Here is a 25,062-nt window from a genome sequence, read left to right as displayed (position 1 = left end):
ACCTAAATATTTCTGCAGCATATTCCTCGACCATAATGAACTTTTACATTCTAGTTTAGTCTCCTTTTTAAAATTTTTCTTCTGAGTGACTCTGAACAATTAAAACACTAAGCAATAAAGATATTATTTTTTCAGAGTGGTCCTTACATTTTTGACAATGTAGTGTTCTAAAATATTTACTGGAATGCTCTGCCTCTCAGAAATGACTCTCTTGGTGCTTTTAACTAATACAGAAGAATATGCATGTGTGAATCTGTTCTAAGATGAAAGCAGTGGTTTGATATGGTCCTAAAAATAACTTTAATTTGGATCCAGTCAATTTTATCACATCCTTATTCAAATGATCTGTCTTTAAGTATGGAAGATTTAGTACACCTAGTAAAACATCAGGAAAAATTCTGCAATGTCTTAAGGAAACCTGCTGTTTAGAAAGCTGCATAAAAAATTCCCATCTGCAAATGGCTATTTATTACTTAGTTAATTATTTTTAGATTTTTTTTTTTGGATGCATCACTCAAAGTAGCCTCTGGGTGCATTTGCAGAGTTTAATAATTAGCTTTCCCACTATAGCTTACACACAACATAGAAGACAACATAAACACAGGATCCATTAACATGCATCAGCATGTATTCACATGCAGATGAATAAACACGTACAAGTGAAGATGTCTTTCAACCAGAGTTTGTCAGCCAAAAATATGATTATTTAATAATACCTTAAAAGTCAAGATTCTTAGGTACTTGACAGTTATCAAGGAGCTATTTCTTTGTTTAGGGATTGTGGTTTGTTTCTGGGCCATGCCTATGTGCCTATATGCTTTTCCGACATTTATGCAAAATGTCTACGTTCTTAAAATGAAATCATTATTTCTGAAGTACAGAAAAAACTGAACATATTGCAAAATTTCAGTGTAATGCTGTCTACTAGTGAGCTGCGACAGAGAAGGCAATGGCAAGCCACTCCAGTACTCTTGCCTAGAAAATCCCATGGACGGAGGAGCCTGGTAGGCTGCAGTCCGTGGGGTCGCTAAGGGTCGGACACAACTGAGCAACTTCAGTTTCACTTTTCACTTTCACACATTGGAGAAGGAAATGGCAACCCACTCCAGTGTTCTTGCCTGGAGAATCCCAGGGACGGGGGAGCCTGGTGGGCTTCCGTCTATGGGGTCGCACAGAGTCGGACACGACTGAAGTGACTTAGCAGCAGCAGCAGCAGCAGTGAGCTGCGACTCCATTGTAAAATAGTTTCCATAATCCCTAACCTGAAAAGTGTAAGCATTTAAAATATGCTAGATATGATGCCAAGAAGATCCTCTATAAGTAAGAGTAGCAAAGGTTTCCCAAGGTCTTAAAACAACCTGGCATGCTGCTGTTAGAATTAGTGAGCTGGACTTGTATTGGCCCCTGTTCAGGAAATCTCATTCCAGGCACAGACTCAGATGAGTGAACTTCCATTTGGGACATTGGTGATTTGACCTGTTAAGCCTGTTATTTGTGACTTGAATGGCTTGGTTAAAGAGTTGAGCTTAATCAAATCAATCAGATTTCTTCTTTAGAAAACCAATACAATATTGTAAAGTAAAATAAATTAATTTAAGCAACAAAAAAAGAAATTTTAAAGCATGTGCTTCTGCTGCTAAGTCGCTTCAGTCATGTCCGACTCTGTGTGACCCCATAAACGGCAGCCCACCAGGCTCCTCCATCCATGGGATTTTCCAGGCAAGAGTACTGGAGCGGGGGTGCATTGCCTTCTCTGTAAAGCATGTGAAGGGCCTTTAAATTAAAAGACTGTGTAACGATGGACTAAGTGGCCATGTGGGACCACATGCATGGAGATATTATGGAAAAGCAGACTCATTACTGAGAATGTCTATCTATCTATCTGTCTACATTTGCGACCCCATGTGCCATAGCCTGCCAGGTTCCTTTGTCTATGGAATTCTTCTCTAGGCAAAAATACTGGATTGGTAGCCATTCCCTTCTCCTGGGGATCTTCCTGATGCAGGGGTTAAAAATGGGTCTGCTGCATTTCAGGCAGATTCTTTATCATCTGAGCCACCAGGGAACTTTAGGGTTCACCAAAAGTTCATTTCTCCTGAGAAATCTGTATGTAGGTCAAGAAGCAACAGTTAGAACTGGACATGGAACAATAGACTCGTTCCAAACCGGGAAAGGAGTACGTCAAGGCTGTATATTGTTACCCTGATTATTTAACTTATATGCAGAGTACATCATGAGAAATGCTGGGCTGGATGAAGCACAAGCTGGAATCAAGATTGCCGGGAGCAATATCAATGACCTCAGATATGCAGATGACACCACCCTTATGGCAGAAAGCAAAGAACTAAAGAGCCTCTTGGTGAAAGTGAAAGAGGAGAGTATAAAACTTGGCTTAAAGCTCAACATTCAGAAAACTAAGATCCTGACATCCGGTTCCATCACTTCATGGCAAATAGATGGGGAAGCAGTGGAAACAATGAGAGCATTTATTTTGCGGGGCTCCAAAATCGCTGCAGATGCTGATTGCAGCCATGAAATTAAAAGATGCTTGCTCCTTGGAAGAAAGTTATGACCAACCTAGACAGCATATTAAAAAGCAGAGACATTACTTTGCTAACAAAGGTCCATCTAGTCAAGGCTATGGTTTTTCCAGCAGTCATGTATGGGTGTGAGAGTTGGACCATAAAGAAAGCTGACTGCCGAAGAATTGATGCTTTTGAATTGTGGTGTTGGAGAAGACTCTTGAGAGTCCCTTGGACTGCAAGGAGATCCAACCAGTCCATCCTAAAAGAAATCAGTCCTGAATATTCATTGGAAGAACTGATGCTGAAGCTGAAATTCCAATACTTTGGCCATCTGATGCAAAAAACTGAGACGCTGGAAAAGACCCTGATGCTGGGAAAGATTGAAGGTGGGAGGAGAAGGGGACGACAGAGGACGAGATGGTTGGATGGCATCACCGATTCAATGGACATGAGTTTGAGTAGGATCCAGGAGTTGGTGATGGACAGGGAGGCCTGGCGTATTGCAGTCCATGGGTTGCAAAGAGTTGGACATGACTGAGGGACTGAATTCAACTCGAAAAGTTCATTTGGGTTTTTGGTAAAGTGTTACAGAAAAATATGACATCTTACCAAAATGTGGACTCCCCTTGTGACTCAGCTGGTAAAGAATCTGCCTGCAAGGTGGGAGACCTGGGTTCGATCCCTAGGCTGGGAAGATCTCCTGGAGAAGGGAAAGGCTACCCACTCCAGTATTCTGCCCTGGAGAATTTTATAGACTGTATAGTCCATGGAATCTCAGAGAGTTGGACATGACTGAGCGACTTTCATTTCACTTCACTACAGAAAAATGTGAACAAATTTTTAGGTTGTCTCAATATATACCTGTTTTTCTTAAATCTTAGTTCTTCAGCTCTTCTGTGGACTCCTGTAAGATCTGACAATATCCTTACTGTAAGCTGATATCTTGCGAGCTAGTTTGGACTGCTTTCTATTCCTTTCTATGAAAAGAACTGTTAATAAAAAAGAAGCTGTAACCGAGACAGCACATCATTTTAGAGACTAGGTAGCACCAGATCAAGAAGCACAAGCTGGAATCAAGATTGCTGGGAGCAATATCAATAACCTCAGATATGCAGATGACACCACCCTTATGGCAGAAAGTGAAGAGGAACTGAAAAACCTCTTGATGAAAGTGAAAGAGGAGAGTGAAAAGGTTGGCTTAAAGCTCAACATTCAGAAAATTAAGATCATGGCATCTGGTCCTATCACTTCCTGGGACATAGATGGGGACACAGTGGAAACAGTGTCAGACTTTATTTTTTTGGGCTCCAAAATCACTGCAGATGCTGATTGCAGCCAGGAAATTAAAAGATGCTTGCTCCTTGGAAGAAAGTTATGACCAACCTAGACAGCATATTAAAAAGCAGAGACATTACTTTGCTAACAAAGGTCCATCTAGTCAAGGCTATGTTTTTTCCAGTGGTCATGTATGGATGTGAGAGTTGGACTGTGAAGAAAGCTGAGTGCCAAAGAATTGATGCTTTTGAACTGTGGTGCTGGAGGAGACTCTTGAGAGTCGCTTGGACTGCAAGGAGATCCAACCAGTCCATTCTAAAGGAGATCAGTCCTGGGTGTTCATTGGAAGGACTGATGCTAAAGCTGAAGCTCCAATACTTTGGCCACCTCATGCGACGAGTTGACTCACTGGAAAAGACTCTGATGCTGGGAGGGATTGGGGGCGGGAGGAGAAGGGGATGACAGAGAATGAGATAGCTGGAATACATCACCGACTCGATGGACATGAGTTTGAGTGAACTCCGAGAGTTGGTGATGGACAGGGAGGTCTGGCGTGCTGTGATTCATGGGGTCGCAAAGAGTCGGACATGACTGAGCAACTGAACTGAACTGAGCATCAGATCAGGGATGTAAATCTGGAAACTAATTTACAAAGTGGAAAAGCTGGGGAGAGTAATCATTGCTTCTTTCATAAATGTGAGTGGGTTTTCTGATGTAGAACTATGAACTCTTCTTTCCACCTAGGACTGCCTCTCTAACCCCCTAGGAAGTCCCCTTCCCCTCCATTCTCAGGTACTTAGAAGAGTGGTTAAGCCTGAAATCGGGGGCTGAGGAAGGAAGGTGGGAAATGCATTTCCACAATCCCCACTTAGAATGATTAGTAGGTGGTACCACTCCAGTACTATTGCCTAGAAAATCCCATGGATGGAGGAGCCTGGTTGGCTGCAATCCGTGGGGTCGCTAAGGGTCGGACACGACTGAGTGACTTCACTTTGACTTTTCACTTTCCACTTTCACACATTGGAGAAGAAAATGGCAACCCACTCCGGTGTTCTTGCCTGGAGAATCCCAGGGACGGCGGAGCCTGGTGGGCTTCCGTCTATGGGGTCACACAGAGTTGGACACGACTGAAGTGACTTAGCAGCAGCAGCAGCAGCAGCAGTAGAATTAAATCGTATTAGGACTCGTGTGCATTTGGATGCTGTCTGTTCACTAGACTCCTTTTGGGAAAGTCTTTGCTTTCTAGCTATCCTTGTCTGACATTTTCAATTCTTGGACCACATCTCATACCTCTGCTAAAAGTTTTTCTTCTGTGCCCTAAATCCTCACATGGCAAGCTTTCTTGTCATGTAGGCCTCAGATGTCACTTTCTCAGAAGGCTTTCTACAGTTATTCAACTGAAGTTTAAACGCTTTTCCCTGACAATCTATTACTTTATAATATTTTCCTCATAACAGTTTTTGTTGTCTGAAATAACTTTTTTATTTTTTTTTTAAAGCAGGGACTTTATCATTACTGTTTCATGCTTAGATGAGTGCCAGAGACAAAAGAAATGCTCAATAAAATTTTGTTGACTTCATAAACAGTTGAAATACTTCCCTGTGGCTCAGATGGTAAAGAATCCACTCGCAATGTAGGAAACCCAGGTTTGATCCCTGGGTCGGGATGGTCCCCTGGAAAAGGGAATGGCAACACACTCCAATATTCTTGCCTGGAGAATCCCATGAACAGAGGAGCCTGGTAGGTTAGAGTCCATGGGTTCGCAAAGAGTTGGACACGACTGAGAGACTGAAACTTTCACAATCAACAGTTAATACTGTTAGTTCAGTTCAGTTCAGTTGCTCAGTCGTGTCCGACTCTTTGCGACCCCATGAATCACAGCACACCAGGCCTCCCTGTCCATCACCAACTCCCGGAGTTCACTCAAACTTATGCCCATTGTGTCGTTGATGCCATCCAGCCATCTCATTCTCTGTCGTCCCCATCTCCTCCCGCCCGCAATCCCTCCCAGCATCAGAGTCTTTTCCAGTGAGTCAACTCATCGCATGAGGTGGCCAAAGTATTGCAGTTTCAGCTTTAGCATCAGTCCTTCCAATGAACACCCAGGATTGATCCCCTTTAGAATGGACTGGTTGGATCTCCTTGCAGTCCAAGCGATTCTCAAGAGTCTTCTCCAGCACCACAGTTCAAAAGCATCAATTCTTCGGCAATCAGCTTTCTTCACAGTCCAACTCTCACATCCATACATGACCACTGGAAAAACCATAGCCTTGACTAGACGGACCTTTGTTGGCAAAGTAATGTCTCTGCTTTTTAATATGCTATCTAGGTTGGTCATAACTTTCCTTCCAAGGAGTAAGTGTCTTTTAATTTCCTGGCTACAATCAGCATCTGCAGTGATTTTGGAGCCCCAAAAAAGAAAGTCTGACACTGTTTCCACTGTTTCCCCATCTATTTCCCATGAAGTGATGGGACCAGATGCCATGATCTTCATTTTCTGAATGTTGAGCTTCAAGCCAAACTTTTCACTCTCTTTCACTTTCATCAAGAGGCTTTTCAGTTCCTCTTCACTTTCTGCCATAAGGGTGGTGTCATCTGCATATCTGAGGTTATTGATATTTCTCCCGGCAATCTTGATTCTAGCTTGTGCTTCTTCCACCCCAGCGTTCTTCATGATGTACTCTGCATATAAGTTAAATAAGCATGGTGACAATATACAACCTTGACGTACACCTTTTCCTATTTGTAACTAGTCTGTTGTTCCATGTCCAGTTCTAGCTGTTGCTTCCTGACCTGCATACAGGTTTCTCAAGAGGCAGGTCAGGTGGTCTGGTGTTCCCATCTCTTTCAGAATTTTCCACAGTTTATTGTTAACAATATTCAGATATTCAAGTTAATGTCATCTATTGTCATTTTATAAAAAATACTGCCAAAAATTACAAATTGGTTTAGAGTGAGTTTTAGGTTCTGAAGACTTGATAAAATTTTACTACCCTGTTAACAATTTGCAAGTTGATTACAAATCTTTCTATTCCTTCAAAGAAAACCTGTAATGACCATTTCTTACCCAACACAGGCTGAGTGTCAGGTACCAGTTTCCAATACCATAGTGAAGTCTGCTAGTAAAGACAAGTTAAATATTTGTTATCAAGTTTTGATGATGTCTTAATCAGTTCAGGCTGCCATGGTAAAATGCCATAGACTGAGTGACTTAAACAATAGGAGTTTGTTTTCTTAAGTCTGGGTGCTGGAAAGTATAAGATCAAGGTACTGGTAAGGTTCGTTTCATTGTGAGGCCTCTTCTCTGAGCTTTTAGGCAGCTACTGTCTTTCTAAGAGAGAAAAGGTGGGGGTAGATTGAGAGAGATTAATCTCTCTCTGGTGTCTCTTTTCTATCAGGGCACTAATCCCTTCATAAAGGCCCCATCCTTATGACCTCACCTAACTTTAAGTACCACCCAAAAGCCTCATTTCCAAACACCATCACACTGGAGTTTTGGGATCCAACATAAGAATTTGGAGGGTGGGAGGTGCACAAAAATTCAATCCATAACAGATGATTGCTACTTTAAAATAACAATGTCTCCTATTTATATTGTACTTCTATGGTTGTAGAGCAGTTTTCCTACATTTTCTTATATGATTCCACTCTCAGGTTCTTATAAATTGGGACTGATGGTACAGTTTGCTTTTTTATAGATAAGGAAACTAAGGTTCACAAAGGTTAAGTAGCTTGTTGGAGGTTTTGCACCCAAGAGGCTATAGAGAGACAATCCTATAACCTTAGCATCGGATCTCTGCTCCAGCCCTGAAAACAATCCAAGAGTAATTGCTTTAGTCTAATGTTTATTTTTCCCCCTGAAGGCTGTTGTAAATCATTAGAATTTCACTGTAATTTGCTTTCAAGTTCAAATCTATGTATGAATCCAGAAAAGGACTCTTTTTGAAAAACCATCTAAAGAAGACTGTCAGTTTTTGCACTCTCGTGTGAACTTTGGGGCTGTCAGCCTATGTTCTCTGTGTCTATCCAGAATAAGAGCTGATTTGTGAGTTTGACTGAGATGTAAATCAGAGGGACTTCTAGTGTATATGAAACCTAATGACTAATGTGCTGTTCTCAGCAACCATGATGAAAAACCATAAGTTAACAATCTATGACACTCATATTCTCAGCATTGTTTATTTGTGGTTTTGGTTCTAAAATACAGTTGATCCTTAAACAACATGGATTTGAATTGTTCAGATCCACTTACATAGAATTTTTTTTCAGATACACTGTAGTTGGTCGATTAAATCCATGAACAGCCAACTGCAGAAAGGGAGAAATTATACTCAGATTTTTGACTGCACAGAGTGTTGGTGCCCCTAATGCCGACAGGGTATCAGTTGACTAACCCCCAGAACTGTGTTTCTATTTCCAGCCAGGAGTGAAGAAAGTGAGTATCAAGCATAAATAATTTGCGGTAGATTTCTTAACTAATGTGTCCCTACTAGAAATTTCTTCTACATACTTCTTACAACACTGACCCTTCTTTCGGAAAGCATATGCTGAACAAAGTCTTTGTAGTACTTATCCAAATCAGAAGTAATGTTTGTCTGATGAAGGAGAGGTAATCAGGGTTGTGACAGGTACTGGAAGCCTGGAGAAGGTGAATAAACATTCTTATGCTGTAGAGAAAAGGCTTGTTTTAAACCTTGGTGATGTCTGTTCTAGGGGGCGAGAGGTATTGATCACAATCAAAATGGAGGAGATGGGAAAGGAGCCAACTAATAAAAGACTGGAATCCAGCCTGTTCTGTAGTCACTGACCATATTTAATGGGACCTTCAGAGAGCCTGGAACACATTCTTGGCAGGAAGTATACCATGACCTCTTATTTTTATAAAAAGGCCCACCTTCAGTTATATGGGCAAAGCTCCTTGACATAAATTTTTAGGAGTTAATATGGAAGGCACAGTGGTGATAATGTCTGTACAAACTAAAACCACTTTTATACCTAAAGTGTCTTCCTCTCACCTCTGTCCCAAGTTTGCTCCTGATTGATGGGTGCCAGTGCAAAAGGCTGTGGGTGAATTTTATCTGTACTACAGTGGATACTTCTTGTAAGTGAATCCCCATAACTACCCTATTTTCTAAACTACATATAAGGAGAGCATAATGAAGAGCTAAAAGGATGAATCTGCTTGACCTTGTTATAGTGTACAGTTGGCCCTCGGTACCTACCAGTCCTGCATCTGTGCAGCCCACCAAACCAATCTGCTGATGGAAAGCCAGCAGACATGGAGGGCTGATGGTCCTATGCCATTTTATATTAAGGGCTTTGAGTATCTGTGGGTTTTGGTGTCCACAGGGGATCTTAGATCAGAGGAATGACTGGATCTGACCAGGGTGGATCTTAACTGCAGTGTCTCCCCCTTATTGGTATATTCTTGTTAAAGGTGAAGCACATCACAAATTCTTAGTTACTTCAGTTAAAGAAGGACATTTTTGATTGACTTACATTCAGAAATCTAAGTCTGAGATGATTTTCGTTTCTGCCAACTCAATTTCTCTCACTTGGCTTCTCAGATGCAGTCATAGATGGAAGAAAAGGACACTACTATAGCCAGGAAGCCTGGAAACGTCTGTGACACAGTTTATTTAGTGGACTCTGCAGCTGCTCATCTGGGTTTGCCCAGGGGAGTGTGTCATCCATGCGAACCACATCTGCCCTGTGTGCAAAGGTGGAAAAAGGGTTGAGAATTCATCTATGCAGTGTTTTATCATAGATCCTAGTTCAAACTCTTGAATAGAGAGGCATATCTAGGTGCCCACTCACTACTTCCTTTTGCCATTCCAGTTGGATCCTCTGCTTATCTTTGCTTATTCTTACATTCTTTTTTTTTTAAATTATTTATTTGGCTGTGTCAGGTCCCAGTTGTGGCATGCAGGGTCTTTCATTGTTGTGTGCAGGCTTAATTTGCTCCAAGGCCTGTGGGTTGTTAGTGTCCCGACCAGGGATTGAACCCATGTGGCCTGCATTGGAAGACAGATACATATTTTCTTTTTACAATTATTTTTAATTGAAGGATAACTGCTTTACAATATTGTGTTGCTTTCTGCTATACATCAGCGTGAATCAGCTGTAGGTCTACATATGTCCCCTCCTTCTTGAACCTCCCTCCCACTTCTCACCCCCTTTCACCCCTCTAGGTTGTTATGGAGCCCCAGTTTGAGTTCCCTGAGTCACATAGCAAATTCCCATTGCTTATCTACTTTGCATATGGTAATCTATGTTTCCTTGCTCCTTGTCCCACCCTCTTTGCCCTCCCTCCGCCTCTGCCTATGTCCATAAGTCTGTTCTCCATGTCTGCGTCTCCACTGTTGCCCTGCAAATAGGTTTGTCAGTACCATCTTTGTAGATTCCATATATATGCATTAATATATGATATTTGTTTTTCTTTTTCTGACTTCACTCTGTATAATAGGCTCTAGTTTCACCCATCTCATTAGCATTGACTCAAATGCGTTCATTTTTATGACTGAGTAATATTCCATTGTATTTATGTACCACAGCTTCTTTATCTGTTCATCTGTCAAAGGACATCTAGGTTGTTTCCATGTCTTGGCTATTGCAAACAGTGCTGCAGTGAACACTGGGGTCCATGTGTCTTTTTCAATTTTGGTTTCCTCAGGGTATATGCCTATTTGTGGGAATGCTGGGTCATATTGTTCCTGTTTTTTAAGGAATCTCCATACTGGGAAGATGGATTCTTAACCCCTGGACCAAAAAGGAAGTCCCCATATACTTATTCTTGCCATTCCTATTCCATAAGCCTTTGTCCTGTGGCTCTTTCCTCCTTGAGGACCTTTCTGACCTTTGTTAGTGCTGCTTCTCTCTGCTCCTTGTGTGACTTCTATCAGACCCTGACCACATGGGTGTATGTATGCGTCTCTCACCCTTTAGACCACAGGTGTCCACCCAGGGCAGAGAGCAGGCATCTGCTTGCTCTATCTGACATTGAACTGTGCTCAGAGAGTCAGAAAGTGAGTAGTTAGTCTTTCTCCTCAGGATGGATGTTTCCTCACTTTAATGAGAAGTGGTTATGCTGTTCTGAGGTCTTGAGACCTGACCAGTAGTCGTATGCCTGCAATGGAATGGAAGGTGGTGTGATGAAAAGTCATTGAAACATCCATCTACAAGAGAAACCTGGCTGAATGACTCACACTTCATTAGGAATTATGGGCTGCTCAGAACATCCGCATCCATACATTAGGGAATGGGAAGCATGGAATCAAGTCGATCCCCAGAATTCTTTCCCCATCACATCGCTTCAGAACTTTGAAAAGGCTGATAGCTGCGAGGCTGGGGTAAGCAGGTAAAAAAGCAATCTTCTTTGGGTTTTCTCCCAACACATTCACTGAGCTTTCTTGGCAAATGAAAGCCTCTTCCATTATTCATTCATTTTAGTACATTCTTATCGAGTGCCTACTCTGAGTCAGGTATTGCACTGGTTGCTTGGGATACAGTGCCTGTATTCAGGGAGGTGTTGCAGGCTTCTTGGGGAGAGAGAGGAGGAGTGCACAGAACACTGCAATTCCCTGCAGACCATGGTCCCCAAAGAGAACAAAAGCTTTTATAATGGACGTAGTTTGTATCACACGGAGCCTCCTGTCTGCTTTGTACAAAGGAAGATCTGCTGCCCTTTGCCCTTTTTTTATATAAGCATAGGCTTCATAGTGTGGTTTGGAATATCTGTATTACCACTGAGAGAATTCAAAGCCAGGGAGAAATTATTTGTGGTAATAGGTATATTTGGATGTGTTTGAAGAATTTTGACTAGCTGATGACTAAAAAAGGCAAGAAAATAATTTTCTCCTCTCCAAAGAAAATACAGTTTTGAAACTGAGACAAGGTCAATTTTTGTTGGTCACGGCAAATAATCTTTCTGCTACTATTTATCTGTGGGAGTTTCTAGGAACCTTTAAGAGAATTTCAAGAAGACAAATGGAATGTTTCTTGTTTTCTTTATAAAGAAATTCTTTTAAAGTTCAAGGAGGGGTGTGTGTGTGTGTGTGTGTTTGGGAATGGGGGGATGCCTGGGTGAGGCGAATGCTCTTCTCAATTGGGCCCCAACTACCTCTTGGGTTCCAGTTACTCCATCCACCTCAGTGCCATGTGCCCGTGTATTCTGTGTGCCAAACACTCCCATTCTCACCATTCTTCAAACACATTTCCCCTTTCTTTGTCAATCCTGGCTTGCTGCCCCCAAATTATATACTACTCCACTGGGGCTTCCCTGGTGGCTCAGATGGTAAAGAATCTGCTTGCATTTCAGGAGACTGGGGTTCCATCCCTGGGTTGGGAAGATTCTCTGGAGAAGGAAATGGCAGCCCGCTCTAGTAAGTATTCTTGCCTGCAGAATTCCATGGACAGAGGAGCCTGACAGCCGGCAGTCTATGGGGTCGCAAAGAGTCAGACATGACTGAGCAACTAACACACACACACACACACACACACACAAACACACCCCATTTGCTGCATCTCAGAAACACCAGTCTCATATTGCATGGACAGAGGAACCTGGTGGTTGCAGTCCATGGGGCTGCAAAAAGTCGGACAGGACTAAGCAACTATTGGGTGTTTTAAACTTTAAAATTCTCTGGGCAGTGATAGGAACCAACAGTAAATGGCATGTGGAAGCATGATACATAAGTTTTAATATGATCCAATTAAAATGTCCAAACTTCAGTATACATGTTCTCGTTTGTGTATTGTTCAATCTCAGTTTTCATCTCCCTGAAAATATTCCACAGTTGCTTTTTTTTTAATCTCAAGATCCTGTGCTCTCAGCCCTGCCTTCTACCATCCCAAGAAATATCCTTTTGATGAGATGATAAACTTAATCATCTGCTTCTGGCACAGTGACTACCCCCACATTGTGGAGTAGACAGGGGGTCTGGGGCCCGTTCCCTGGACGGTTTTGGGCTTTTGGAGGAATTCATCTCTGAAATGGATGATAGTGGGGCATGAATGGAGACACAGCCTCTCTATCCGGGGAGGAAGCACCATTCACTCAATTCTTCCACTTGCGGTTGAGGCCAGAGGATCTGGGTACATTTGTTCACAACATAGGTTCTAACTTTTGTCACTAACTGGAAGAAGTTAGGAAAATCAGACCTCGTATCAGTTAATTTTTTTTTTATGCTTTTCACCGAATACAATGTGATTTTTTTTTAGTTATTTAAAAAGATCCAAAAATTAAACAGCAATGAAATGCAGTCCTGATAGTGTCCTTCGCCAAGTCAGCAGCGGTTAGGTGAGTGAGCAGAGGGCATATCTATAATTCAGCTCGGGAATATTTCTCTTAATAATTAATAGAGTGCCACAAAAGGAGGAGGCCCAATAGGGCCCTCGAACAAAGCTGCCAGCTGAGGACGACAGTGGTCGCCTCGGAGCCAACTGACCCGCCCAAGGTCGGATTTGCTCCAGCAGTCCGGGCGCGCGCCACCACTGCCAGCTTGGCCACAGGGGGAGCCGGGAGAGGTGCCCGGAGCCCCGCCGCCACTGAGGGCGCGCGCGCGTGTATGTGTGTGTAAATTCTCACTTCCCACCGCTAATCTTTCTTTTGGCATATTTATGAGAATTGCGTGTTAACATCCACGTCCAGGGGGCACTTCACAAGGCAGCCAGCAAATAAGCAATCCGGAGTCCATCGCGGGTGAGGAGCCGCTGCGGGCGCACTCGCCCGTCCACTGGGTGTCGGGGTATGTGGTGGGGGGAGTACGTTTTTTGTTGTTCAGTGGAGGTGGGTGGCATTGGAGATCCGACCACTAGGAAAGAGACCTCCCGGGAGCCAAACCTCTCGCCAAAACTTATTTCTTTTTGCAGCAACAGGTTCCCCGAGGGCTGCCCCCGGCCGCCGGGGCGAACTGGCAACCTGTTCCTAGCCCTTTGACTCTCCTAACTCGGACCTCAGCCTCCCTTTCGTAGCCCTTAGCCTGGGCCCGATTCTAATGTCAGGAATCCTTCCCTTCTCCGAGTCCTGTGTAAAGTCGGTCTCCTCCGCGCCGGAGACGTCCGACCCCCGAGCTGAGGCCAACAGACTCTCCACAAGGGAGGCGGAGACCAAGGGGTCTGGGCGCCTTGCGGGGGCCCGGACAGCTCCGGCCCGGCGGCCTCGCCAGGGATGCCCCCGGGGTTCCCAACCCCACAAACTCGTTACGATGCCGGGGGAGGGGGGCTGTGTGAGTGTGGTGGGTAGGGCTGGTGGGTGGGGTGCCGGGGGAGATGCAGAGAAAACGCGTCAGGAAGGGGAGGAGGAGACACGCAGAAGCACCTTGCGGGCGAGCCTGGACCTGCCGTCGAAGTCACCTCTTCCAGCCTCTCCTGACGTTTCTGCCCTGCCGTCGGGACCCCACTGCAGCTTCAAAGGGGACACCTCTCCCTCTGCGATTAGCTCCTCGCTTCTGGGGGCGCCAGCTAGGGGGCCCTGGAATGCTGCCCGCCGGCTCCCGGGGGCTCCGGCGTCTGGGGGCCGGGCCGGGGGGCCGGCGGCCGCGGCGTCGTGACTGCGCCCGCCCCGCCGCGCCTGGAGGCGCCCCTGGCGACCGCGGGGAACGCCCCACCCTCGGACGGCCCTGGCCCCGCCCCCGGCCGGCGCGCGCTCGCGGCCCGGGGAGGCGTGTGCTGCTTCTGCAGCCAGCGAGAGAACGAGAGGGATGGATACTGGAGGAGGAATTCGGACTTAACAAGTGATCGCTGCTGTCTAGGATTTTGGTTTTTTTTTTTTCCTGGGGAACCTTGACTTCTTTTCCCCGTCAAGCCCTTCTGTGCTGAACTCCAGAGGAAGCGGGAGTCTTGGGGTCTTCCCTGGGGCAGCCCTGATCCTCATCCCCTGGCTCCAGCAGCTAGGACTCTTTGCCCACCCCCCCGACCCCCCGCCCCCGACCAGGCAGTAGAACTTGTTCCGTGGATATTTGGGAGCTCCCACCTGCCACACCGGAGCGATTCCTTCCACCCCCAAGATCCTCCTTCCCCTCCTCCAGCTGTTGCAGCTTGAGGGGGTAAAAAAGCCAACCGGGGATTTTCTTTATTTTTATTTTGCACCCCGCCTGCGAATGGTAAGTATGACACCTCTCTTACCTTTCCTCCCTTCTCCTCTTTGGCTATTAAGAAACAGTGGACATTTGAGGGGTAAATAATATCGAGAATGTGACAGAAGGGCATGAATGGAAGACGGTTAAAAATAAAACAGGAGGTGGGAGAAGGGAGGTGCAGATGCTGCGCGGCGCTCCGGGGGGCCAACAGTTGTTATTTTCCCAACCCCGGGGATGGGGTGCGTGCGCCCTGGTTAATGTGCCCGAGCGGGAACCTAGGTCTGGAGGCGAGGGCGCGATTAAAGATGTCGTTTCCCAACGAGGTGGGGTTTAGATTTAGCATCGTTTTGCCTCATCTCAGACTCACCGGTTCTATTTCTTTGAGAACAGCTGGTGAAGGGGTTTGAATTGTTGCTTCTCCCAACATTTGGGGTTGAGTGCATTTTCTGAGCATTTGAGCAATACATAGAGACTGTATAAATGGCGTGCGTTTAAGTGTGTATTTCTCATGGTATTGGCTCCTGGAATTCTCTCAATCTGTTTCTCCTTTTCTCTCTGATAAGGTTCAGGTACCACCCTACAGTTGCAGGAATTAGCACTGAGAGAGGAAAACAGCCTTGTTGTTGGGGGTGGGGTGGGAGGAGGAGGGGCGCGATGCTTGACTCTTGTTTGGGGGCGCAGGGATTGGGGAATAGGTAGTCAGCAAAATTCTATTAGTTCGTGGTGTTAAAGAGGAAAGGATATTCCCCTGCAAGGTCTCTCCATAAAGTCTCCTGCAAGGTCTCCCCCATAAAGTCTCCTGAGAGTCAGCTTCAATAGATTCTCCTAACATGAATACCTTGAGTGGAGAAGGAAGAGAGATTTTAAACTAGTCTGATTTGCTGGTTGGAAGGATTTTTTCCTCTTTTTTCTTTTTCTTTTTCTCTCCACTCTCTCCCTTTTTATAGACTCTTCTTCCTCTTCTTCTAAGATGAGAATAGTGAGGTAAGGTAACAAATTTGAAAGCAGATAGTTTGCTCTATGTAAAGTGGGGGAGGGAGTTAGGTAAACAAAAATTAACAAACCCAAGTAGAGAAGTAAGTAAATAAGAAACTATTTGGTGTAAAGAGGGCAAGTCTAGCTCTCCTGCAGAGGTGACTGTGAATCAGAAGACCCTCTAACTCATGACCTTCCGGGAGTCAGTTCCTTTGGCGGAAGAGGGGGTGTGCGTAGTATAAGAATTCACAGGCACTTTGGTTACACTGGGGCTGGATTTAACTAGTGTATTATAACTACTTTGAGGGGGTTGGGGAAGAAACTGAGGAAACTCTCAGGCTGTTTGGCTTGTGGGAGTCTTTAAAGGATGTTGGCCTGACCCTCCACAGAGAAGATAGATATTTGGAGACCTTGTGAGAGTGAACATTTCAGAGTAGAAAATGATCTTGGGAGTCAGGCAAAGGAGGATACCATTCCAGAAAGCTTCAGAGGTGTATTTTCTGGGTTCTGTGTCCCAGTCAATCTCACCTCTTGTCCTGGGAGAATGTGATTGATCCGGAAGGGATGTGTGATCTGGAAGACCTTTGTTTGCTACTTCCCCGACTGTCACTTGATAAAACCTGGGTGTGTTTAGTCTTCTAGGCCGACAGGATTCAGCAGCAGGTGGTCAAGAGGTGGGTCCTGTTAATGGCTCCAGGAAGCCATTTCTCTTATACTTCCCAAGAGCTTCCAGTAACAGAGGTTGGTAGCTGCCCTGAATCCTGGCTGTTGTTATCTCCCCCAATTCGTTGGGTCATTCTGCATTCTTGGAAGTATTGTTGGACCCAGGGAAGGGAAGATGCAAGAGGAGACAGGAGAAGCGAGATTAGGACAGGAAGATTTACAGGTTCTGGCAGAGGAGATGAGTTAGTTGGACCTACGGAGGACAAACTAAAGAAGAATGAAGGTCAGGAGTACCAGGTGACAGGCGGAACAGAAGAGGGCTGCAGGGAAGATGTGATCAGGAAGTGGCAGATTGGAAATAAGAGAAGGAGGGAGGGAGGGGAAAGAGAGGGGGCTTTGGGCCATGGAAACTATGGTTAAATTATAGGGAAGAAAGTATCATAGGCTGAAAACAAAGTGCACGCAAACTGGGGTTTGAAGCATAAGGAGACAGTCCTTGAGCAAAGTATAGGAGGAAGCATCAAGGTGAACATGGGGAACTGCAAGGGGAGAAGATGGCTATTAGAGAAGTGGAAACTGGGATTAGCTCCTAGGCTGTGGGTGGTAGGGAGTGTTCTGGAGTCTGGGGAACAGAAAAACAACAGGGACATGCTTCAGGGAGTCAGGGAATGCCAACTTAATACGGACCACTCGCGAGCTTCAAAGTGTCCTGGATGACTTCACATTCTGTCCTTCCCCTGATTAGACAGTGGTATAAGGACAGACTCATTTGGGGGTGGGGAGATCGACCATAGAGTATTATTATGTTATTAGTAACTGCAAGCCTTTATTGATATTCCTCATGTACAAGGCACTGTGGTGTTCTATCAACATCAATTATCTCATTTAATCCTTACACAAGTGGGATGGGAGAGGTTGTATTATTATCTGCACTTTGTAGATGAGGTGACTGATGCTTGTTCAAGTGGTGGAACCTTGACTAAAGAAAACTGGTTTTTCCACCTCCTCTAATCCTGAATCAGGTCAGAGGGGTGGAAGGCCACTGAAGTCAGAAATACTTGATGAGTGGAAATTTGAAAAAAATGCCTTGAAATCAATGAATGATGGAAGCAGCTGTAAAGTGACAACATTGTTATTATGGAATGAAGAGGGTGACAGTGAGAATTAAGACCTAGCATTAGTGAAAAGGTGGATTGAAAGAAGAACCATACGGGTCGAGAGTGGAGAGAGGAAAAATAATTAAGTTATGATGGAAGTAGACAGTGCTGGAATGATAGCCAAAGAAACAGGATAGAAGGATATTTAGTGAGAAGGAGATTTAACAACCTGCTCCATTACTACTCCTTGGAGATTTATAGTCACTTTGGTGCTTTATATAATGGCTTGCTTGCTTGAGGACAAGAGAAAGAAGTATATGTAAAGGAAATACTCAGTTTGCTCTTTATTATTTGATTCTTTTTTATTTTTCTCCCATGCTTGTTTCCCTTCCTTTTTCCAGGTGAAGTGGCTTCTTCCGCATGATTTTAGCTGAAGGATGCTCTGCATTTCCTTGATATCTATGGAGACCTCAGAGCTGGGCTTGCCCCCCACTGACACCTCATCTTGCATCTACTCTACCTCCCAAGGTCTTTGCCTCTACAGCTAGCTCAACATTGCCCCTAGGTCCAGGAAGCCTGTGATGAACTTAAGGGGAGAGCCGGGAGAATCATCCTGCTAGGCTTTGAGTGGCAATGCCTGGACATACTTCAAGGCACATGTTAACATGGGTCAGGCTGTCACTAGAAGGCAAGTGCTAAGACTTAAAGGCTTATTTGCATTTTATTTAAATTTCATGGACTGAGCTTTGGACAATTTCCATGGCAGAAAAAATATATTCCATTCTCTAGGCACAACTGCCGGCGGTCAGCTACTTGCTGTCGTTGAAACTTTCAGCATCAAGACCAATGACATCCTAGTTGTATTTCCAGATTTGCACATCCACCCCAAAACAGGTGTTTGGGAGACCCCGACATTTTCTGACTTTTACTTGAAAGTGCCAGGCCATCGCTCCAGAGGAGCCACGCTCTGGAGAGCAACGTTGAATCCCTGAGAAGAGAGAGCATGGGGTGTGCTGATTTAAAAACAGAAAATGCAAAGTTGGACTGAAAATATCCTTCGTCTTCCAAGCAATCTGCTTAAGGGTTCCAAACTTACCTTAATTTGGTGAGAAAAGAATCTGCCCTATTTTTCTTTCTTCTTCTCCAACTGGAACCGGCCATTTCCCCAAACCGCCACCATGGAGGTTGCAATGGTGAGTGCCGAGAGCTCAGGGTGCAACAGTCACATGCCTTATGGTTACGCGGCTCAGGCCCGGGCGCGGGAGCGCGAGAGGCTAGCTCACTCGAGGGCGGCTGCGGCTGCCGCCGTGGCCGCGGCCACCGCTGCGGTGGAAGGCGGCGGGGGCTCTGGAGGGGGCGCCCACCACCACCACCCATCGCGCGGGGCCTGCACCTCCCACGACCCCCAGAGCGGCCGGGGAAGCCGGAGGCGGCGGCGACCGCGGCCGGAGAAGAAAAGAGCCCACCCCCGGCAGAGCAGCTTCCCTCACTGCGCCGACCTGCTGCCCAGTGGCTCGGAGGAGAAGATCCTGCGGGATCTGAGTGAGGAGGACGAGGAGGAGGACGACGAGGAGGACGAGGAAGAGGAGGGAAGGCTTTATTACAGCGAGGAGGACCACGGCGAGGAGTGCTCCTACACCGACCTGCTGGCCCAGGACGACGGCGGCGGCGGTGGCGGCTACAGCTCCGTCCGCTACAGCGACTGCTGTGAACGCGTGGTGATCAACGTGTCGGGTCTGCGCTTCGAGACCCAGATGAAGACCCTGGCCCAGTTTCCCGAGACTTTGCTGGGGGACCCTGAGAAGAGGACTCAGTATTTCGACCCTCTGCGCAACGAGTATTTTTTCGACAGGAACAGGCCTAGCTTCGATGCCATCTTATATTATTACCAGTCCGGGGGCCGCCTGAAGAGGCCCGTCAACGTCCCCTTTGATATCTTCACCGAGGAGGTGAAGTTCTACCAGCTGGGGGAGGAGGCCCTGCTCAAGTTTCGGGAGGACGAGGGCTTTGTGCGAGAGGAGGAGGACAGGGCCCTGCCGGAGAACGAATTTAAGAAGCAGATCTGGCTGCTCTTTGAGTACCCGGAGAGCTCCAGTCCGGCGAGGGGCATAGCCATTGTCTCCGTCCTGGTCATCCTCATCTCCATCGTCATCTTCTGCCTGGAAACCTTGCCGGAGTTCAGGGACGACAGGGATCTCATCATGGCACTGAGCACGGGCGGGCACGGGGGGCTGCTGAACGACACGTCGGCGCCCCACCCGGAGAACTCGGGGCACACGATCTTCACCGACCCCTTCTTCATCGTGGAGACAGTGTGCATCGTGTGGTTTTCTTTCGAGTTTGTGGTTCGCTGCTTTGCTTGTCCCAGCCAAGCCCTGTTCTTCAAAAACATCATGAACATCATTGACATCGTCTCCATCTTGCCTTACTTCATCACGCTGGGCACGGACCTGGCCCAGCAGCAGGGGGGCGGCAACGGGCAGCAGCAGCAGGCCATGTCCTTTGCCATCCTCAGGATCATCCGGCTGGTCCGAGTATTCCGGATCTTCAAGCTCTCCAGACACTCCAAAGGCCTGCAGATCCTGGGCCACACGCTCCGAGCCAGCATGCGCGAACTGGGCCTCCTGATCTTCTTTCTCTTCATCGGGGTCATCCTCTTCTCCAGCGCGGTGTATTTCGCCGAGGCGGATGAGCCGACCACCCACTTCCAAAGCATCCCCGATGCATTTTGGTGGGCCGTGGTGACCATGACAACCGTGGGCTACGGGGACATGAAGCCCATCACGGTGGGGGGCAAGATCGTAGGGTCTCTGTGTGCCATCGCGGGCGTCTTAACCATCGCTCTGCCGGTGCCGGTGATTGTCTCCAACTTTAACTATTTCTACCACAGAGAGACTGAAAACGAGGAACAGACACAGCTCACGCAGAATGCAGTCGGTTGCCCATACCTCCCTTCTAATTTGCTGAAGAAATTTCGGAGCTCTACGTCTTCTTCCCTGGGGGACAAGTCAGAGTATCTAGAGATGGAAGAAGGCGTTAAGGAATCTCTCTGTGCAAAGGAGAAGTGTCAGGGAAAGGGGGATGACAGTGAGACAGACAAAAACAACTGTTCTAATGCGAAGGCTGTGGAGACCGACGTGTGAATCTCGCTCTCCACCCGACGCTGCCGGCTCCCCCAATCCCCGCATCTCCAAATGTATTTATGCATAGAGAGTGCAGTTATGAAAATGATATATGCAAATGAATCCAACGCATACAGTAGTACACCATTTAATGGTTATACATGGCATAATTGTTACTAAACTTGTATTACATATCAAATAAATGATACATCTTGGAGACGAGGGAGGCTTAAGTAGGAGCAAATCTATCTTTATATTTTTATTAGAATGCAAGAATTTTGCACATTAACTGGAAGAGATGTTAAAAGTAAAGACAGTTCCCTGGAGAGAATGTGTGTGTGTGTGTGTGTGTGTGTGTGTGTGTGTGCTGTGCGCGCGCATATGTGTGTATGTACAAGTAAATTGTCAACGTTGTCGGTAATTGTGCAGTGATGGGGAAAGTTGGCATTTTGAAGTATTTACTATGTAAGAACTAATGAATTTGAGCAGTTGTTTAACAGTGCTTTAATAGCATTTCATGTCTTTGGATTCCATAGCTGTTGTTTTTTAAAAATTGTGAGAATTACTATGTAGAAAAAAGAAAGTGAATTATTTAATAGAATATAGGTCACAATTTTATCTTGGATTTAATTAAAGTTTATTTTTAACTGGAAATTAACTTTTAAAAAGGCTGCAGGGGCCTTCAGAAATTGATTATATTTTATTATTAATTTTGGGAAGATGTGACATCAAATGCCTAACAATAATGGAAGAAATGAAATCAGAGAAACTGTAACACATTTTGTTCACAGATAACAGGACTGGAATTTTCTTTACTTTTTTTTTTTTTTTTCCTTTGCACTACTTTATATGCTGGAGATTGAGAGAGACTTCATACTGTGTTTACAAATGTAACAGTTCAATGACAATCATTGGAAGAGTGATTTCTTAGTCTTATTTTATTGTTCTCTTATTTTCTTTGTGTAAGACAAATGGCCACACAGATAGCAGCACATGATTCCCGTATTTTTTAAAATCTCAATAATTGATCTGCAAAGGGACAATGAAGTCAAATTTAGCAAATGAATCTTTTGAAATTGGTCTGTTAACAATGATGCTTCTGAAACCATACTATTTTATATATTCTTCTGCCTTTAAAGCCAGAATAATTTAACCAAAGTTAATGCATGCACTGAAAGAATTCTTGAAGAAATAAGATGCACAGCAGCTACAGTGATTATGGCTTAAGAGCTTTCTATTAAATGTGCAACATAAAAGCTAGATTTACTAAGTTTATTTATTTGTGCAGCGACTTAAGGGCAGAATGTGGGGATGCACCTCAGAATTCAGCATTCTATTTGCTCAAATTGATAGAACTGGTGTCAAAACATTTGGTTTCCACATCACCATCATTATCGTTTTTATGAAAGGAATATATGACACTTATAACTGAATTTAACTCACGACAAGGTGTTCTAGCATGTGAGGTAACCGCTAGTGATGTGACTTACATTGTTAAGTCATCAAGAGATGTAGGTTAGCAAACTCAGAATGCATAAGAGGCCTTATTCTCCAATATTTTAACTTCTGTTCTTTATAAAATGGTTGTTCTGAGGTCTGGGGGGAAAATGCTATGGAAGGTATCTCAGCATATAATGAACTCTGACAACTGTGAATTTCAAAAAAAAAAAAAGCTAGAGTAGCTTTTCTCAAGACTTATAACCCCAGGCCATCATTTGATAATAACATAAATCTTATCTCTCCTTTAATGATACTTAAAATTCAAAGTAAATTCGACGTTGGATTTCAAACCCAAGTTTTATCCCCTTCTCTTCACCCCTTCTCCACCACTCTAGAGGGACACCTCCCAAGAACACCTTTTCGAGAATGAAAAGCAGTGGTGGTGGGGGAGTATGGGGGCCAATTGGGTGTGCAGACCAAAAATCTCTAGTGGACAAGAGAGTGACAGAACAAGGAAATGCCATCTTGCAACAAGACTTCCAAGGTGGCATTTTAATATAGTACTTTCATATATTTTGGATTTAGAGCAAAAAATGTAGCAAGCATTAGACTAGGGTAACACTGTTCAGATTGGTCACCGTTCATTTGGGAAGGTTTCTCTGTTCACCTCTACCCCTCCAGTTTCCTCTTACTGAAAAAGAGGGCACATAGTGCATTTGTTATGTCACAGAGTTTTTACAGAAGGCAAATGAGAACATGTGAAAACTCTGAAATGCCAAGTTCTGAGTTCCGTATAAATGCCTGATGTTAGGTCTACAGTGCTTCATGCTCCTCTGGGAGAAAAAGAGGTTTAGAACCCTTGAGTTCCATGCTTTATTAGGATATTTTAAAAATCATGGATAGTTTCTTCCATTTTGAGCTCCTTACTAGCAGTTGATTTGCAGACACAAGATAGCCTGTCATTGAATGATTAGTTTCTTCTCTTGGGGGAGGATCCCAGGCATGTTGTGGTATAAAAAATTGGCTCTGTGGACAAGATACCATGTATCTTTTGCTGTACCCAACCAGGTCACATTATATCTCAAAATAGTTTAAATGTTCCGTGGCATTGGCTGTTTATTGAACATGCTATAATAGCAATAGCGTTGATTTGGCTGTTGTGAAAACGTATTTTGTTGGTTCTACAGCATCTCCTTTTTAAATCTGAAAAGTTTCATTAAATTGTATTGATATGTATTGGAGTTGGTAATTCTGAGAATCCAGAATTTAGGAAATTTTGTAATATAGTCATTTAAGGACCCTAGGGGTTGTTTCTTTATCATACATGGTTTTCTTAAGGGTCAAGAAGTGACAGCAGGGGCTTCCAAACCAAATATTACTAGGTTATCACTAAAAGTTTGTTTGTGCTTTTTTTCCTGCAAGACGCATTTATTTTAGGATGTCTGGATCTTGATTCCACACTAGGAAGGAAGCATATAAGCCCTCAAGACTTGTATAGGAACACTTCTGTGTGGAAGAGTTCCCTTATAGAGAATGTGTGAAGGTAGATTCCTCAGTGCAGCTGAGTATTTTCTTTCCAAAGCACAGCTAGACAAAGTTCTTTGGTACCATTTGTGAATGTTTTATACTAAAATATGCTTCTAGGGGTTACTTGTAACTGATTTACCAAACGGTATTTTGTTCAAGGCCACATACACATTTGATTGTAACATAAAAGAAAGATGACCCCATTTAGAGATTTGAATTCTTGGGATCTGGGATCCTTTTGTTGCTTTTTAGATGATAATAAATGTTACGAAAAGTACAATGTTTGAGGGTGATCCTAATCAGCGTCTTTTCAAGGGTAGATGCATTGTTCTCTTCTGCAAATCCTTGGGAAGGAAACAGTTATGCATAACAGTTACGGGAGAGACGGGGGATTTAAATCCTTTGATTTTCTGTGAAAAGGGAGCTTGTGGGTTCCTGAGGTGTGACAGCTGGTTTAGGGGTCCAGAATCAACTTGTTGACTGTGGGCACATCATTTCTAGTCCCTAATTTTCAGGTTTTTGTTTTTAAATGTACAGTCAGGTGATTAGGCTACATATCAAGCTAATTTAGTGTTTTCTTCAATTCCACAGAATGTTGGTGCTGGAAGGAATTAAATGATAATGTAGCCCAATCAAATAATAATGTAGCCCTCAACTCATACCAGCCTTGGTTTTATAGTTCAGTAGAAAATCCCATGGATGGAGGAGCCTGGTAGGCTGCAGTCCGTGGGGTCGCTAAGGGTCGGACACGACTGAGCGACTTCACTTTCACTTTTCACTTTCCACTTTCACACATTGGAGAAGGAAATGGCAACCCACTCCAGTGTTCTTGCCTGGAGAATCCCAGGGACAGGGGAGCCTGGTGGGCTTCCGTCTATGGGGTCACACAGAGTCGGACACGACTGAAGTGACTTAGCAGTAGCAGCAGCAGCAGCAGCAGCAGTAAGAACAAACAGTTTTAAAATCTCCCTGTTAGGTTAAATGCAGAACCAGGAGTTTCAAATTTAGCTTTAGAGTGTGAACTAAACCAAATAAATTGGGTTTGTGTTGAAGCTATTTATTCTAGCAACTTCTAAAGCAAAGAGATTCATTTATTAAAAAATAACTCCTCAGTCTCCAGTTGAATACACATGGTGAAAATTGGTAAGTAAACATTTTGATTTCTTGCTTTGTTATAGTACAGTCTTGTCAGTAAACAGTGTGCCAACCTGCGCTGGGGAACTCATTTTCTGCTTAGACACATGCAGTGTTTCACAAGTGCTGCTGCTTTCCTTGTTAAATTTGTTTTAAACAGGATCGCCGAAGCTCTGAAAATCTTTTCATTAAGCATGTGTTGAAATAGAATTCAATATATGGAATA

The 25,062-nt window shown here is 44.5% G+C and overlaps 1 protein-coding gene across 1 annotated transcript; it reads left to right on the top strand.

The window, feature by feature from the left end:
- Positions 1-18,791: 18,791 nt before the first annotated feature.
- Positions 18,792-21,051, top strand: KCNA4 (potassium voltage-gated channel subfamily A member 4). The gene has a single exon (XM_055422696.2). The coding sequence runs from the start codon at positions 18,792-18,794 to the stop codon at positions 20,754-20,756; it is 1,965 nt and encodes a 654-aa protein (XP_055278671.1). The 3' UTR covers positions 20,757-21,051.
- The last annotated feature ends 4,011 nt before the right edge of the window (positions 21,052-25,062 follow it).

This window comes from Moschus berezovskii, chromosome 14 (assembly GCF_049115385.1).
Source record: "Moschus berezovskii isolate FMDL1 chromosome 14, NW_MosBer_1.0, whole genome shotgun sequence".
Classification (NCBI taxonomy): Eukaryota; Metazoa; Chordata; class Mammalia; order Artiodactyla; family Moschidae; genus Moschus; species Moschus berezovskii.
Note: the sequence above shows the minus strand (reverse complement) of the source record. Positions and strands in the feature narration are given on the sequence as shown.